This window comes from Callorhinus ursinus, unplaced genomic scaffold (assembly GCF_003265705.2).
Source record: "Callorhinus ursinus isolate GAN/ISIS: 27379988/994484 unplaced genomic scaffold, GSC_fseal_2.0 scaffold4, whole genome shotgun sequence".
NCBI lineage: Eukaryota > Metazoa > Chordata > Mammalia > Carnivora > Otariidae > Callorhinus > Callorhinus ursinus.
The window spans coordinates 66450906-66465373 of NW_027397066.1; the positions used below are offsets into that span (position 1 = coordinate 66450906).

The 14468-nt window shown below is 42.3% G+C and overlaps 1 protein-coding gene across 8 annotated transcripts in view; it reads right to left on the minus strand.

The window, feature by feature from the left end:
* Nucleotides 1-14468, minus strand: part of TMEM150C (transmembrane protein 150C) — a 68443-nt gene that overhangs the window by 15911 nt on the left and 38064 nt on the right. For 3 of the 8 annotated variants that reach the window (XM_073891835.1, XM_073891836.1, XM_073891833.1), the window contains exons 2-3: nt 6339-6732; nt 210-299 (exon numbers count right to left, since the gene is read on the minus strand). In XM_073891835.1, the coding sequence (XP_073747936.1) occupies nt 210-299; nt 6339-6400 (152 nt within the window). In that variant the 5' untranslated portion in view covers nt 6401-6732. Of the gene's footprint in view, nt 1-209; nt 300-3698; nt 3758-6338; nt 6733-7128; nt 7273-14468 lie in introns of all 8 variants that reach the window. The other 5 variants (XM_073891838.1, XM_025887757.2, XM_073891837.1 and 2 more) reach the window with 4 other exon arrangements.

Sequence of the window (14468 nt, forward strand, 5' to 3'; positions counted from 1 at the left end):
CCTGCTTTGCATAATTTATTACTCACTCTTGCTCTTTACTTTGGGTAATAGAAGGGAAGACAAATGGGGACTTTAGCAAGGTCGAATTAGTAAACACTATTTTAAAGTATTTATAAATACACTTATATAGCTATGCCATATACTATCAAAACTACATTTTGATCTATACTGCGCCAAGTCCTTAAATAATTAAATAAGAGAATACTCACACTATCCATAATCCAGCTGAAGTAAACAAAGTAAATACAAGAGGTAAAAACATCCATACGCTGCACTTCTTCCCATCCATGCCTGTACCACTGAAATAAAATCAACAGGCATTAATAACTAAGGCAAAAATTCACCTTACTCTTTCAGAGCGGAAAGGGAGTTTACTTTAACTGAAAAGGAGTGTATTTTATGAAACCAGGATTCAAATCAATCTATTACTGCCACTTATGCTCGTGGAAATCCCTTGAACAGTTAACAAGGATGATAGTTGTCCAGCATTAGCTTAAATATTCCAGAGCCTTAGTTGAGAACTAAATGGGAAACTTCTCATAAACACAGTTATCCTTATATGAGCATCAATATTTTTAAGCAAGGACAAAAGGGTTGGGGTGAGGACTTTCAGAAGAGCTAGGTACCAAAGTTTATTCCAACCTACTTTTAGTGCGATTATTAACAGTTTTGGATTTATGGCTCTATGGATCTGGCATGTACATATGTCTACAGCTTGGCAGATAAGAATGCTAGAAACAAATGCTTACTAAATAAATTAGCAATGCAGGAGGAAATGACAAATTCTTTGCAAATCTGAACTTTTCTCGTGACACGTTATTGAGCAACTATCTCCAAAGACTCTAAAGATGAATTTTGGGAAAACAATGCATTGTGAATAATTTTAAATTAACTCCAATGAACACAATGGGGAACAAGAACAGATGTCAGGCATTTTGGGTGTTATATTTGAAAGCAAAAATAAATGAATAAAAAGATTCCCCACATAAATGGAAGTGAAAAAGAAGCTGCAGGGGTGTCTATGAGAAATTGACCTCCACAGGTGACCTGCCAAACAGAAGAATAATGTAATTAATAGGTATCTCTAAGGAGCTAGCACTGCTCATTATTTTGAGTTTCCCATGAACCACCAGTTGCTTACGAGTTTGAACCAGCACTGCTATGTATCTGAGCACCTCCATGATATCTGCTTTTGCACACTGACACTCCCTGGACCTCCCAAGTCCTGCGATCAGAGAACTAACATGGCCCTCCCTGGAGGCTGGCGACCGGTAAGGTGTCAGGAAGGTCTTGGTTACCAGAAGTGACCTGCCTGATAAAGTAGATCTTTCAGGTGAGGGGACACACACCCGAAACTAATAATGTATCTGTGACCAGTTGTGGTGTGGTCTAAACAGCCATCTGGGTAGGGATGTTAAATAAATGACAGTAGCTAAGAGTTGAAAGACATTAGAACTGGGGCGCCTGGGTGGCTCAGTCGTTAAGTGTCTGCCTTCAGCTCAGGTCATGATCCCAGCGTCCTGGGATCGAGCCCCACATCGGGCTCCTTGCTCCACGGGAAGCCTGCTTCTGCCTCTCCCACTCCCTCTGCTTGTGTTCCCTCTCTCGCTGTGTCTCTCTGTCAAATAAATAAATAAAATCTTTAAAAAAAAAAAAAGACATTAGAACCACTTTCAATCAATTTAATCCAGTCTACTCCGATCCAATCCAATCCACAAAGATTGACATCCTGCTTGTGGCACATACCATACCAGGTGGTGGAAATAATTGAGGTGAAGTCTCATGAATACAACTATTTATATGTAAAAGTCTATTCAATATAGAAAAGCTACTGTAGGAACCAGCGGTGCCTACCCAGTTTCTGTAATATGGAAGGATGGTGAACATTTGAAGCACACCCACTATGGCTAGTCAGTGTCCATGCATTTATTTATGTCCAGAAAATTGTGGGCTTATAATAAAGCTATCAGTTTTGCTAACAAAAAATAATTTCATCATTGGCCAAAGATGTAGCATGAGTACAGAAAACTGGAATGTGGACTGAGCATGCAAACCCATTATTCCACATCTGGCCCTGAAATCGGATGCTTGGACAGCATGAGCACAGATGAAATGGTTACACTGGAAGAAGAGTTCAGAGACCTAGTTCTCAACCTTAACGTTGCCAGTAATCAACTCTCTGGGTCTAGGCCAGTTACTTACATCTGTAACACCATTTCCCCAACTTGCTGCATGAGGACTGAATTTTAAATGAGGGAGGACATCAAAGACTGTGCCCTCACATGGGAGTAGGACCCTAGAGGTTAACCTAAGCACGGTATCTTCTCTGTCTGCAGGAACAGCATGCTCCAGCACACAAGAATCATCAGCCTGCGGGGAACACATGCCTCTTAACCATTTTTACAATAGAGCGGTGAACAAATCAATGCCAGCGTGTTCATGTACAGGGGGGAATACAGCTGCCAAATGGACAGATACTCACACTGGTTCCCCTTTCGGAAGCTCTATCTGGGCAATCAAAATGTGGAAGCAGGAAAGTAGAATGAAGAGAGTTGATGAGCTAATTCTAAGACCACGGCATCAAGCTACAATAGTTTTATGTGCTTGCTGCCTCTAAAGAGCAGTATGGTGGAATGGAAATGGTATGGTGGTTCATAGGCCTGAAATCTACCTCTGTCACTCACCACGTGTGTGATCTCTGGCTTGTTATTTCATCTCTTAAGCCTTAATAAGTATGCTGATAACTTCATATTTGGGAGGATTGTGCTGAGAATTAATGACAATGCAGGTAGAGCACCTCACCCATAATACATGCTCCGGAAGTGGCAGCCATCCCAAGCAGATCAATGCTGGTGTGAGGCTGAGGTACTTGCCCTCCAGGGCAAGGCTCAGGACAGCTTAATATGATCTTCCTCTCTGGGCTCCTGCTTTTCTAGAAGAATGCAGATATCCTCCCTGACATCCTTTGATATTCTTCAGTATGCATTGCTCTTCTTATCTTATTGTAAAAGCATCTAAGATAGCTAATGGCTACTGTCCTAAGTTATTTTATTTTTACTAGTTTAATTCTTTTTTATTTTTAAAGATTTTTATTTATTTGATAGAGAAGAGAAAGAGAAAGCACAAGCAAGGGGAGTGGGAGAGGGAGAAGCAGACTCCCCACTGAGCAGGGAGCCTGACGTGGGTCTTGATCCCAGGACCCTGGGATCATGACCTGAGCTGAAGGCAGATGCTTAACCGACTGAGCCACCCAGGCGCCCCTACTAGTTTCATTCTCATAGGGCAAACTAATACCAAATTCTGGGAAAACCATACGGTAAGGCTTGCCTAATGATAGATGAAATTGCCCTTTCTTAACCTAAAGGGATGCCTTGGGAGGTAAAAAGAGTAAGTCTATGGATAATGGTATTGTTAGCTTCCAAGGGAACTACTGTGGAGCTTCTTCAGAATTTTACGTTGGTCACGCTGTTCTTGCCAGGGTGGTGATAATGGCAAATTCACATGCTGTTGTAAGAAATAAGACACAGAGATCCTGTATATCCTTCTATCTCCTCGATGGTAACATCCTGTCCAACCATATAGTACAATATCAACAACCAAGATATTGACATTGATACAATCCTTGACTTCATCCAGATTTCACCAGTTTTATATGTACTTCTTTCTGTGTGTGTGTATTTAGTTTTATGCAATTTTACCACATGTGTAGATTTGTATGATCACCACCACAGTCCAGAAGTAGAACATACAGTTGCTCCTAAAAGGGGAACCAATATGACATGAGTTACAGGACCTCAAGAATTTCTTCTGTTGCTCTTTTATAATCACACCCACCTTCCTTCCCCACACCCTCCTTTCTAATCCCTGGCAACCACGAATCCTGTCTCCATGTCTATAATTTTATCATTTCAAAATGTTATAAAAATGGAATCGTATAGTATGCGACCTTTGGGATTGACTTTTTTCTACTCAACGTAATTCCCTGGAGATTCATCTACAGTTTGTGTTTATCAGTAGTTTGGTACCTTTTATTGCTGGGTAGCATTCTATGGTATGTATCTACAAATTTACTTATTCATCCATTACAAGACATCTGGGTTGTTTCAAGTTTTTGGTTATTGCAAGTAAAGAAGCTATAGAAAATTAGCATATGGGTGTTGGTGTCAATGTAAGTTTTTATTTCTCTGGACTAAATGCCCACAACTGCAAGTACTGGGTTGTATGATAATTGCATGTTTAGTTTTTTTTTTTAAGATTTTATTTATTTATTTGACAGAGAGAGAGAGATCACAAGCAGGGAGAGGGGCGGAGGGAGAGGGAGAAGCAGACTCCCAGCCAAGCAGGGAGCCTGATGCAGGGTTCGATCCCAGGACCCTGGGATCATGACCTGAGCTGAAGGCCGACACTTAACTGACTGAGTCACCCAGGCACCCCTGCATGTTTAAAGAATCCATCAACCTTTTTCCAGAGTAGTTGTATCATTTTACATTCCTACCAGCAGTGTAGGAAGGGCTGTAATTTCTCCACATCCTCACCAATGTTATTTTCTGTAGCCATTTGATTTGCATTTCCCTAATGATCAGTGATGTTGATTGAGTGTCTTTTCATGTGCGTATTGGCCATTTATATATCTTTGGTGTTTTAGAGCTTTAGCTCTTCCCTTTTAGGTCTTTGATACATTTTCAGTTAATTTTTGCCAATGGTGTAAGGTAACTTCATTCATTTGCATATCCAGAACAATTTGTTTAAAAGACTGTCTTTTCCTCCATTGAATTGTCTTGGCACTTAACAGGGTCTTTTGCAGAGCAAAAGTTTAATTTTTTTTTTAAGTAAGCTCTGTACCCAATGTGGGGCTTGAACTCATGACTCCAAGATCAATAGTCACATGCTCTACTAACTAAGCCAGCCAGGCACCCCTAGTTATATCTCTGTATGTATGTGTGTATGTATGTATGTATGTATCTACTTGAGAGTACGAGCTGGGGAGAGGGGAAAGGGGCAGAAGGAAAGCAAGAGAGAGAATCTTAAGCAGGCAACACTCTCAGCGCAGAGCCTACCGTGAGGCTCAATCTCAGGACCCTGGGATCATGTCCTGAGCTGAAATCAAGAGTCCAATGCTTAACCAGCTGAGCCACCCAGGCACCCCGTGTTTATGTCTTTTTAAACTATAGATCTCTATTGTCTTATTGAAGTGGGTTAGACCCTAGACAGTTTAGAAATCACTTTGACAAGGATCAGGGAATATGTGATGATCTAAATCAGTTTTCTGAAATAGTAAAGGAAGAGTCTTGTAATGGAGAACATATACTTTAGTCATAATACACCCTACCATGCCAGGTTGTTCTGGCAACTGATAAGCATGAGCTTAAGAAGAGAACAACGAAGTGTGTGTGTGTGTGTGTGTGTGTGTGTGTGTGTGTGTGTGTGTATGGGGAAGGCTCCCTTACCTACATCACCTCCTAGCCATCTTTGAGTTATTTGGTATTGTTTCCGGTATCGTTAACCTATCAGTGCCCCATCTGACATATCTCGGTCCTGTTACTTCTTTCTCCCTCCCTGGTGGGACTGTATTACAACCGCAGTAGAGGACTCTGTTACATATACTTTTTTCTCTTCTTGTCCAAAATAATCTATTTGTCCTTCTTTAGCCCATAAGCAGCTTATAATGTGACCAAAGAAACCTGCAGTAAAGAAACAACACCGATGCATTCTCTACTCTCTGCACTGGAGGAGGATTCTGGAGGTGGCAGGAAATAACGTTTCATAATCCTCTCTGAGCTGTTCTGGCTTAATAAGTTTAGATATTTGACTGGAAGTACCTCTGCAAAGAATAAATGAATAGGTCTATTAAATTAACTCTCTTCACTGCCTCAGTGTTATCTGAGAATTAAAAGTTGAAACGGAGAGGGTTCTCTTTCTTCTATCCTTCCAGACACCAGTAAAATAAACTGGCCCATTGCTTCCAGTCACATTAGAAAGTATCACCCAGATTTTACTTACATTTCCTAGCAAGGACACCTTCTACCCTTTCCCTGAGCTATAGCAACACCGTATCTACCAGCTAAGAGGACATTTTTCCTTGCCTTTTTAAGGAAAAGAGGGGGCGTGGGGAAGGAGCACTCCATACTCCTAAGATACTTTCATCTTTGCATTCTGAATTATACTTCTTTTTTTTTATTCTGTGTAATATTTACTCCATTGATATTAATCTTCCAATAATACCTCAGAGTAAAGAAACTTAGGATCGTTCCTGTGTCCCAAATGGTAAACTCTATCTGGAACAATGGCACCTCATGAGTTTCTGACAACAGGAGGAAAAGAGCCAAAATTGCACAAACCTTCTTGAAGGGGTTCTGGCATTTAGATTTAGTTTGGAAGGCTCTCCTCCAAATGGTATCATTTATCCAAATGATTTCCAAAGCTGTTATCCAGATGGTCAAATCCTCCTAGAGAGCCAATACGAGCTCTCTGTACTCTGCACGTCTATTGTGTGTCCTTTTCTTGCAATAAATATTCCCAAAGTTTGAGTGAGCTTCACTCTCTTTCACCCCATCTGTGGCATGAGTGAGACTGTATCGTGGAGACTCGTCAGCACAGAGTCACAGGCTGAAAATGCTGCTCTGTCCCCTGCTTCTCTGAAGCTTTCCTTCTTCCTCAGAGAGAACCTGACCTGTCGCAAACATTTGTGGTGCTCCCGCTGGTGACACTTCGGTTCTTCTGTAAGTCCTCCAGCTGTAAATCATTAAGAGAAGACCTGGCCATTTGAAAATTTACAATCTCATGGAAGCAAACAAAGTGTTACTTTAAAAAAAAAAGATTTTATTTATTTGTCAGAGAGAGAGAGAGAGAGAGAGAGAATGGACACAAGCAGGGGGAGCGGCAGGCGGAGGGAGAGGGAGAAGCAGACTCCCCGCTGAGCAGGGAGCCCGATGCGGGGCTCAATCCCAGGACCCTGGGATCATGACCTGAGCCGAAGGGAGACACTTAACCTTAACCAACCGGGCCACTCAGGCGCCCCAACAAAGTGTTACTTTAAGCACACTTTACCTGTGCACCCAAGACTCCAACTACTTTAACTGACTCGAAAAAGGGGTCTTGATAAAGTTGAGGTCATATAATTATTTATACCTTTATCATCAAATTTCCAAACAGATGTTCTTACGGTATAACCTCATGAAGCTACTGAGGTCAAAGAATACAGCATACTGTTACCAATGATAATCCTTGAAGACAAACCTTCTAGTCTATCAGCGATGGTAAAACTCCGCCAATCTACAAATGGAAAAGTAAAGCCCACTGGATCATCTGCATTTACAGATTTTACAAATTTATTGGTGAGAAACCACTTATAATAAAGTGTCCCCAAGTTAAGATAATCTTTTCTGGGGCTGGAAAGGATTTACCTGTTATGAGTCAGAAGGATTTTGCACAAGCTAAGGTCATAGTGAGGAGGCAGCTATAGCTCAAGGACTCTGGAGCCAGATGACCATGTCTTCGGGTTTCAGCTCTGCCACTACTGCTTGGGCGAGCCTGGTTGTTAATCCCTCTCTCTGCCTCAGTTTCTTCGTCAGTCAAGTGGGAATAATAATGGCACTTACTCAGAAGGTTTTTATGATGGTTGGAAATACATTGAAAGCACTGATAACTGCCTAGCATTTGATGGCTTTTCAATAAATGTTAACCATATTCCATTGCAAGTGACGTTCGGGATCTTTCTCTGTTTTTTGTTTTTTTTAATTTTGTAATTTATCAGGAAATGAGCTCCCTGCCAAAGCAATTTTTCTTTCTGCTCTCAGGGCCAGCTGGAATGGAACAGGAAAGATTAACGAGTCACCCACTAATAACTGGGATTGTCACAGTGTCTATGAACCAAGAGCATCCTTGATTTTTTTTTTTAACCTTTTGGGAATCTTAAGTTATTTTCCGGTCGTGTCATGAGCAAATGTGAAAGCCTTGTGTTATTTTGTAATTCATTTACAATAATAAGGGGTGATAACAAGGACTACTTGTTTTGTTTTGCTAAAATGTTTATAGGCTCTCAGATACAAATCTGCAATACAACCGGCTCATTATGCTGACAGTAAAAATTTGCTTTTGCTGAATCCTAAGTTTGGGAAAGCATAATTTGGGTGACCTGGTGTCACCCTAAAACATATGATGTTCTTTAATTGGATGTGAACAATATTTTTCAATCAATGAGGTCAAGTTTGCCTCATGAAATGATTTTCGTGAGTACTGGCAAGAGACAATATATTAATTAGTAAAAGATTTCCGTAAAATATTACCATCTCCAAAAGAACATGATGATTTCTAAGTAGAACCATGGTGACTGGTTTCTCCCCAGTGCTCTCTTGATTTCTAAAAGCAGTTACCATCATTCCATTGACAGATCACTGCAGGGACCCTCTCATGCTAGTGGCCCAGAGAACTCTTTCTCTCAGAAACAGATGGTAGACACTGTCCCCACACCATTCATGGAATAATCCCAGAAAGAAGCCCCTCCTACCAGGTTTTCAATTTGATATTTTCTTAGAATTTCTAAGAATTTCCCCAGAGTCCATTTCTAGCTTTAACAATATTTAAAAATGTTGCCTGTGTGGCAGATTTATTGCCAACCCACCAGTCATTTCTCGTCTTTTTCTTAGGTGACTGTCTAGTTTTAATCAGGACTGGGATGCGTTCAGCCCTGACTGATGTAAGTCCTTACTGGTCTAAGCCAATCATAGCTATGTCAGTCCTGCAATGCGTATCTTTCCAGACCCCTTGAACCTGGCCCATGAGAGTCAAGGGGAATTCTACTTGCTGAAGAGCAAATGAGAAGGGTTTGCATCCTTCTTTCACTGGATGCAAATGTAATGGAAAGCTTCTTTCACTCTTCTCCCTTCCCACTTGGGATGCTGTTGTGAAAATATGATATCTAGTGCCGTGTTAGTCATCGTGTAACCAGGAGACAACAAAAATGAGGATCCAAAGACAACATACTGAGGGTGGCAGGGCAGAAGATGGAACGAACGGACGCCTCGATAACATCACTGAGACACTGCACCAAACTCCCAGGATCACCAGCCACCAAAATTCGTTTAATGTGAATCAGTGAAGCCTTTAGTGCATTATTGCTGTAGGTTGGTAAAGCACCAGAATCCATTCTCCCTGGGCAAGTGGATGCTCAACTCCACTAAAATTAGCAGCCTCCTTTTTCAAGGAAGTGTGGCCCTATTTGTAAGTTCTCTCCAGGGGAATGTGAGTGACTAGTGTTCATAACACAATAGTAGAGTATCATATGGTAATAATATTGTATTATAGAGGAAAAGGTCTCTATTTTCTAGAGACACATACTGAAGCATTTAGGGATCAATTGTCATAATGTCTAAAATTGACTCTTAAACACTTCACCAATGGGATGATGAAAAAGTTTTGGAGGGGGCACCCGGCTGGCTCAGTCAGTGGAGCATGTGACTCTTGATCACAGGGTTGTGGGTTCAAGCCCCACGACAGGTGGAGAGATTACTTAAAAATAAAATCTTAAAAAAAGGAAAAGAAAAAGTTTTGGAAATTGAGTGGTGATGGTTGTACTACTTTGTGAATGTAATTAATGCCACTGAATCGTATACTTAAAAATGGTTAAAATGGCAAAATTTATGTTATATATATTTCACCATAATAAAAAAAGTAAAAGAAACAATAGCACATCAAAAAAAGACACCCATTAGGATGTCTATTATCAAACACACACACACACAAAAACCCAGAAAATAGCAAGTGTTGGCGAAGATGTAGAGAAACTGGAACCCTTGTGCACCGCTGCTGGGAATAGAAAATGGTGCAGCTGCTGTGAAAAACAGTGTGGAGGGTCCTGAAAACATTATACCAGGTATTAACATATGATCCAGTACTTCCATTTCAGGCTATGAAGCCATACGGATTGAAGGCAGAGACTTGAAGAAATATTTGCACATAAATGTTCCCAGCAGCATTTTTCACAATAGCCAAAAGGTGGAAGCAACCTAAATGCCCATCAATGGGGAAAGGAATAAACAAAATGTGAGACATACATACATACAAACGGAATATTACTCAGCCTTAAAGAGGAGAGAGATTCCGACCCATGCTACAAAACGGATGACCCTTGAGGACATCATATAAAATGAAATAAGCCAGTGACGGAAGGACACATAGTGTATGATTGCAGTTTTAGGGGACTTCTTTGGTAGTCAAATTCATAGAGACAAAGTAGAATGGCTTGCCAGGGGCTGGGGAAAAAGGGGCAATGGGGAATTAATGTTTAATGGGGACAGAGTTTCAGTTTTGCAAGACGAAAAGAGTTCTGGAGATGGGTGGTGGTGACGGTTGCACAGCAGTGGGAATGTACTGAATGCCACTGAATCACACACTTAATTGGTTAACATGGTAAATTTTGTGTTACGATATTTTACCACAGTTAAAAGAAACCGACGTAGGGACAATGTCTTAGGAAAATCTGGTCTGTGTGAACAAAGTTTCTTGATTCGTTAAAAAAAAAAAAAGAAAAGAAAAGAAAGAAAACAAAACTGTCCCCTGATATGTCTGACTTGGAAAGCAGATCACATTCCGATTGCACTTATAACTTTACGAGAAATGATTGAAAAGAGGCTGCATATTAGTATGAATTAGCTGTTCTCGTTCTTAGTATGAATTATAAGAAAGAGACGAGCCTAGGGCAGGATAGAAGGCTTTGCAAAGAGACAGATGCCAAAAGACTGGGAAGAGTGTAGAAATCTGGGGCCCTGAAGGGTTGGAAAGGCCCGTGGCTTCTACACCTCATACAGCATGGGATTAGAGATGAGAGAAAAGCATGTTGCCCTCCTTCCAAAGTCTTTTGTTTCCGAGGCCCCAATACGGCTGCCATTAATTTGAGAGAGGAAAGCATGGAAGCAAAGAAATAAAGCAGGCCCAAGAGCCATGACTTGGAAAGAACTTGGGGTGAGACTGCTGGTATGTGAACTGCCTGGAAATTAACAGATCCGAAGCCAATGGAGTTTCCGAGGGAACTGTGGGTTTTGTGAAGGTACTGCAGCCAAGCCCATAAAACCTTGTGACCGCTGTACTCGCAGACCTCTAAATTTGCACCGGCAGGCAAGGTGCCGCAAAAGCTGGACAGCCACCAAGGAGGGCAGATCCCAACACCCACTTCAGATTCGGATAATGAGGATAGGAAGATGCCCCCCCAGGGGCAGGGCCAAGGAACACACAGAGCCAGGAACAAGGGGGTCCTCCCGAAGAGCAGAATCAGGGTCCCATCGGGGAATCTCCCCCTGTAGGGCAGGGAGCCTTCCCGCTGCCTGCTCTGGGATTCCAGCATGGCTGTGGGCAGGGGGCAGCTGTGTGCATTTCCTTCTCCTCTTTTTCGGATGGCAATTTTAATTGTGGTTTTCCACCCCCTGCTCTACCATTGTACACTGAGTGTGAGTATGACTGTAGAGGGACGATCACATGCCTTTCAGTTCACAGGCTGCCAGACCATGAAGGAATCACATCCAAGCTTGATGGGAAGGACTGTGCATTACCCAGAGACCGAGAACTTTCAGGTGGTGCATTAATGGATGGGTTTTGTTTGTCTCGCTTGGGATGAAGAGAGAGTGTTTTACCTGTTGGAAACAGGGTGTTCAATGATATCTGGTGGCCAGAGGGACCGACTGTGCCCGGAATGTTAGCTGTCTATGAAGGCCCATTCTTCCATGTTCGAAGAATAGCTAGGCCTTTGACTGCTCTAACCCCTGTGGGCTGTGAAGTCACCATGTGACTAAATTCCTGCCAGTGGGATCTTCCTGGCCTGGCACACACAGCTCTCAAACACTCATTTCCCATGGGCTGAGATGGTGATGAGCAGAAGAAAGAAGCTATGCTGAGCATGGCCTGGCTCTCATAAACCTCTCCTCCTCCGATGATAAGGGACCGTCACCCTGGACTCTTATGTGAGAAAAAAAATAAACTTCATTTTTAAGCCACATTATTGTTGGGTTTCTTGTTACAACAGCTGAATCTTTTATTCTAGCTGACATTCAGATACTCTAAATGCATTCACATGCTCTGTTTACAGGCCAAATATCTTATCCAATACCTCACATTATTCCATATAAAAATTACAAAGTCCCTCTGTCCATGAGCTCTTTGAGAGGTACATGGATTCTTAGGCAAGAATAATTGCACAGAATTCTGCCCTGCTGAATCAGATGTTCCAAGCAAACAGGTGGTTTCTCTAACGAGGTGGAAGAATTAAGGCCGGGGAATGGCTTCCTTACTTTTTAGCAGTGACTACCCTTTCATATATAATTTTTATGAAGGTTTTACAAATACACACCCATACCTCCCCCTAAAGAGCTAGCTGCATTTTATAGACCCGGAATCAAATGATTACTCACGGTATCCTGGGAGGTCTGAAAAAGGCTAGGTAACATTATTAATTTTATTTTATAGATGACAATGAAGTGTTTACTCTCGACAGGCCTGATTCAGCAGCTCTAAAGAACCTTTTCTAGAGCCTCCGCCATATGCAATTACTTCATATGCCTTCCCATCCCTAAGGCAAAACACAAACACACAACAACTCGGTAAAGCAGTCTGACCACAGCTAATTGAAAATGAAATCCTCGTGCCTAAAAGTCCCTAGCCTACAGCTTTTGAAAGAGCGTCACGGCAGCCTCTTCTGACCCAGAGTCCCAGCCCCAAGTGCCAAGACAAACTGTGACTCCTCAGGATGCTGATTCCCTCTTGCAACTCAGGCCTGGTGCAGTGAAAAGAAACAACCAAGCACAAAACAAACCAGAGCAAACAAGAAATCCCCAAAGGACAGAGAAGTCCACTAAGTCCAAGAGATGGGGACCCTGAGAAGGAGACTCCAGCAGAATCTTACACGGCTAGCGGTAGAACGCTAAGACTTAGAAATGCTAGGCTACTGCACATGACCATCAAACGCCAAACCCCGAACTTGAATGTCCTGGGCCAGCAGACTAGCAGCTGCTCGGTGGATGCCTTATACCAAAGGTGATGGCCCTAATGATAATTCGTCCCGCCTCCATTAGAGTGGGAATGCAGACCACAGCCAGAACCATGAACATGTGTCCTGGATCCAGGTTCTCTGGTTTCAAGTCCAGGCTTTGCCACTTAGTGGCGGGGTGATGTTGTGCAAATCGCTTAACCTCCCTAAGCCTCAGTCTTCTCATCTAAAGAATGGGATCATAATAGTACCTATTTCCTAGGGCTACCACGAGGATTAAGGGAGTTAACACATATAATAAGGCTCTTTGGTAACCACATGGCAAGCACTCAATAATTAGAAGTCTATTATTATAAGTAGCTGTCCTAAATCTCACTGATGCCCTGCCCATTTGTGATCCAAGAGAAACAAGAATTACAGATTTATTCCAGCTTAACGGTGACTACTTAGGAATTCGGTGAGAAACTTAAAAGACAATGTAGGCTAGGCTTTTAATATTCTGTCAGTGAAGCAGGGTATGACCTCGTACAAAAATCCTCCCAGCAGTCTCTTAGAAATTATACTGATGACTTCTTTGGAAAGACAAAAACCACATGAAAGAGATGGGAGCAGAGGTTGCTTTGGAGGGTTCAGACCAGTGCTGAAGAAGGTCGTACATCATCTTGCATCCTTCCCACGGCCAGAAGAATGAATCAACAACTCAGAACCCAAACTCCCCCAAACACTCAGAACCACCACATCCCCAGAATGAGAACTATGGAAACCAGGGCCTCGTAAGACGTAAACTGCCTGATGCCTGTTCTTCCACAGCCGGGCTGCCTGCCACACACACCTTGTGCAGGGTGACCTAATACAGTTTCTCATTCCGTACAGTTCCCTGTCCAGAAAACCCCCTGAAATAGACCTCACAAATTATCAACCTTCTCGGTTTTCCCCAACCCCTCATGCCCACAGACGGGGTCACTTCATGTTAATCGGAAGCATTACAAGGTTTCAGGGTATAAATAAGTGTGTGTCTCAGGATTAGGAGCAAAATGAGGAAAGTCACCAATAAAGGTGGCCCCACAGTTAACCAAGGACATGAAGTGTGTAGAGCTGCGACACAGCCCAACAAGGACTTGCAAGTGTGCCGCTAAGAGGACCGGCATGTTTCTATTTTAAAAATTTTTTTCATTTAATTTTTAATTTTTATTTTTTAAAGATTTTATTTATTTATTTGAGAGAGAGCGAGAGTGAGAGCGAGAGCCAGAGAGAGAACGAGCGAGAGAACACAAGCAGGGAGAGGGGCAGAGGGAGAAGCAGACTCCCCGCTGAGCAGGGAGCCCAATGTGGGACTCAATCCCAGCACCTTGGGATCATGACCTGAGCCAAAGGCAGACGCTTAACCGACTAAGCCACCCGGGCGCCCCTATAATACGGTTGTCTGAATGGAGTTACTGACAAGAAAGGATTTTTCTAAGCAAATAATGTTACTTTAAGCCCACCGTGAACACAT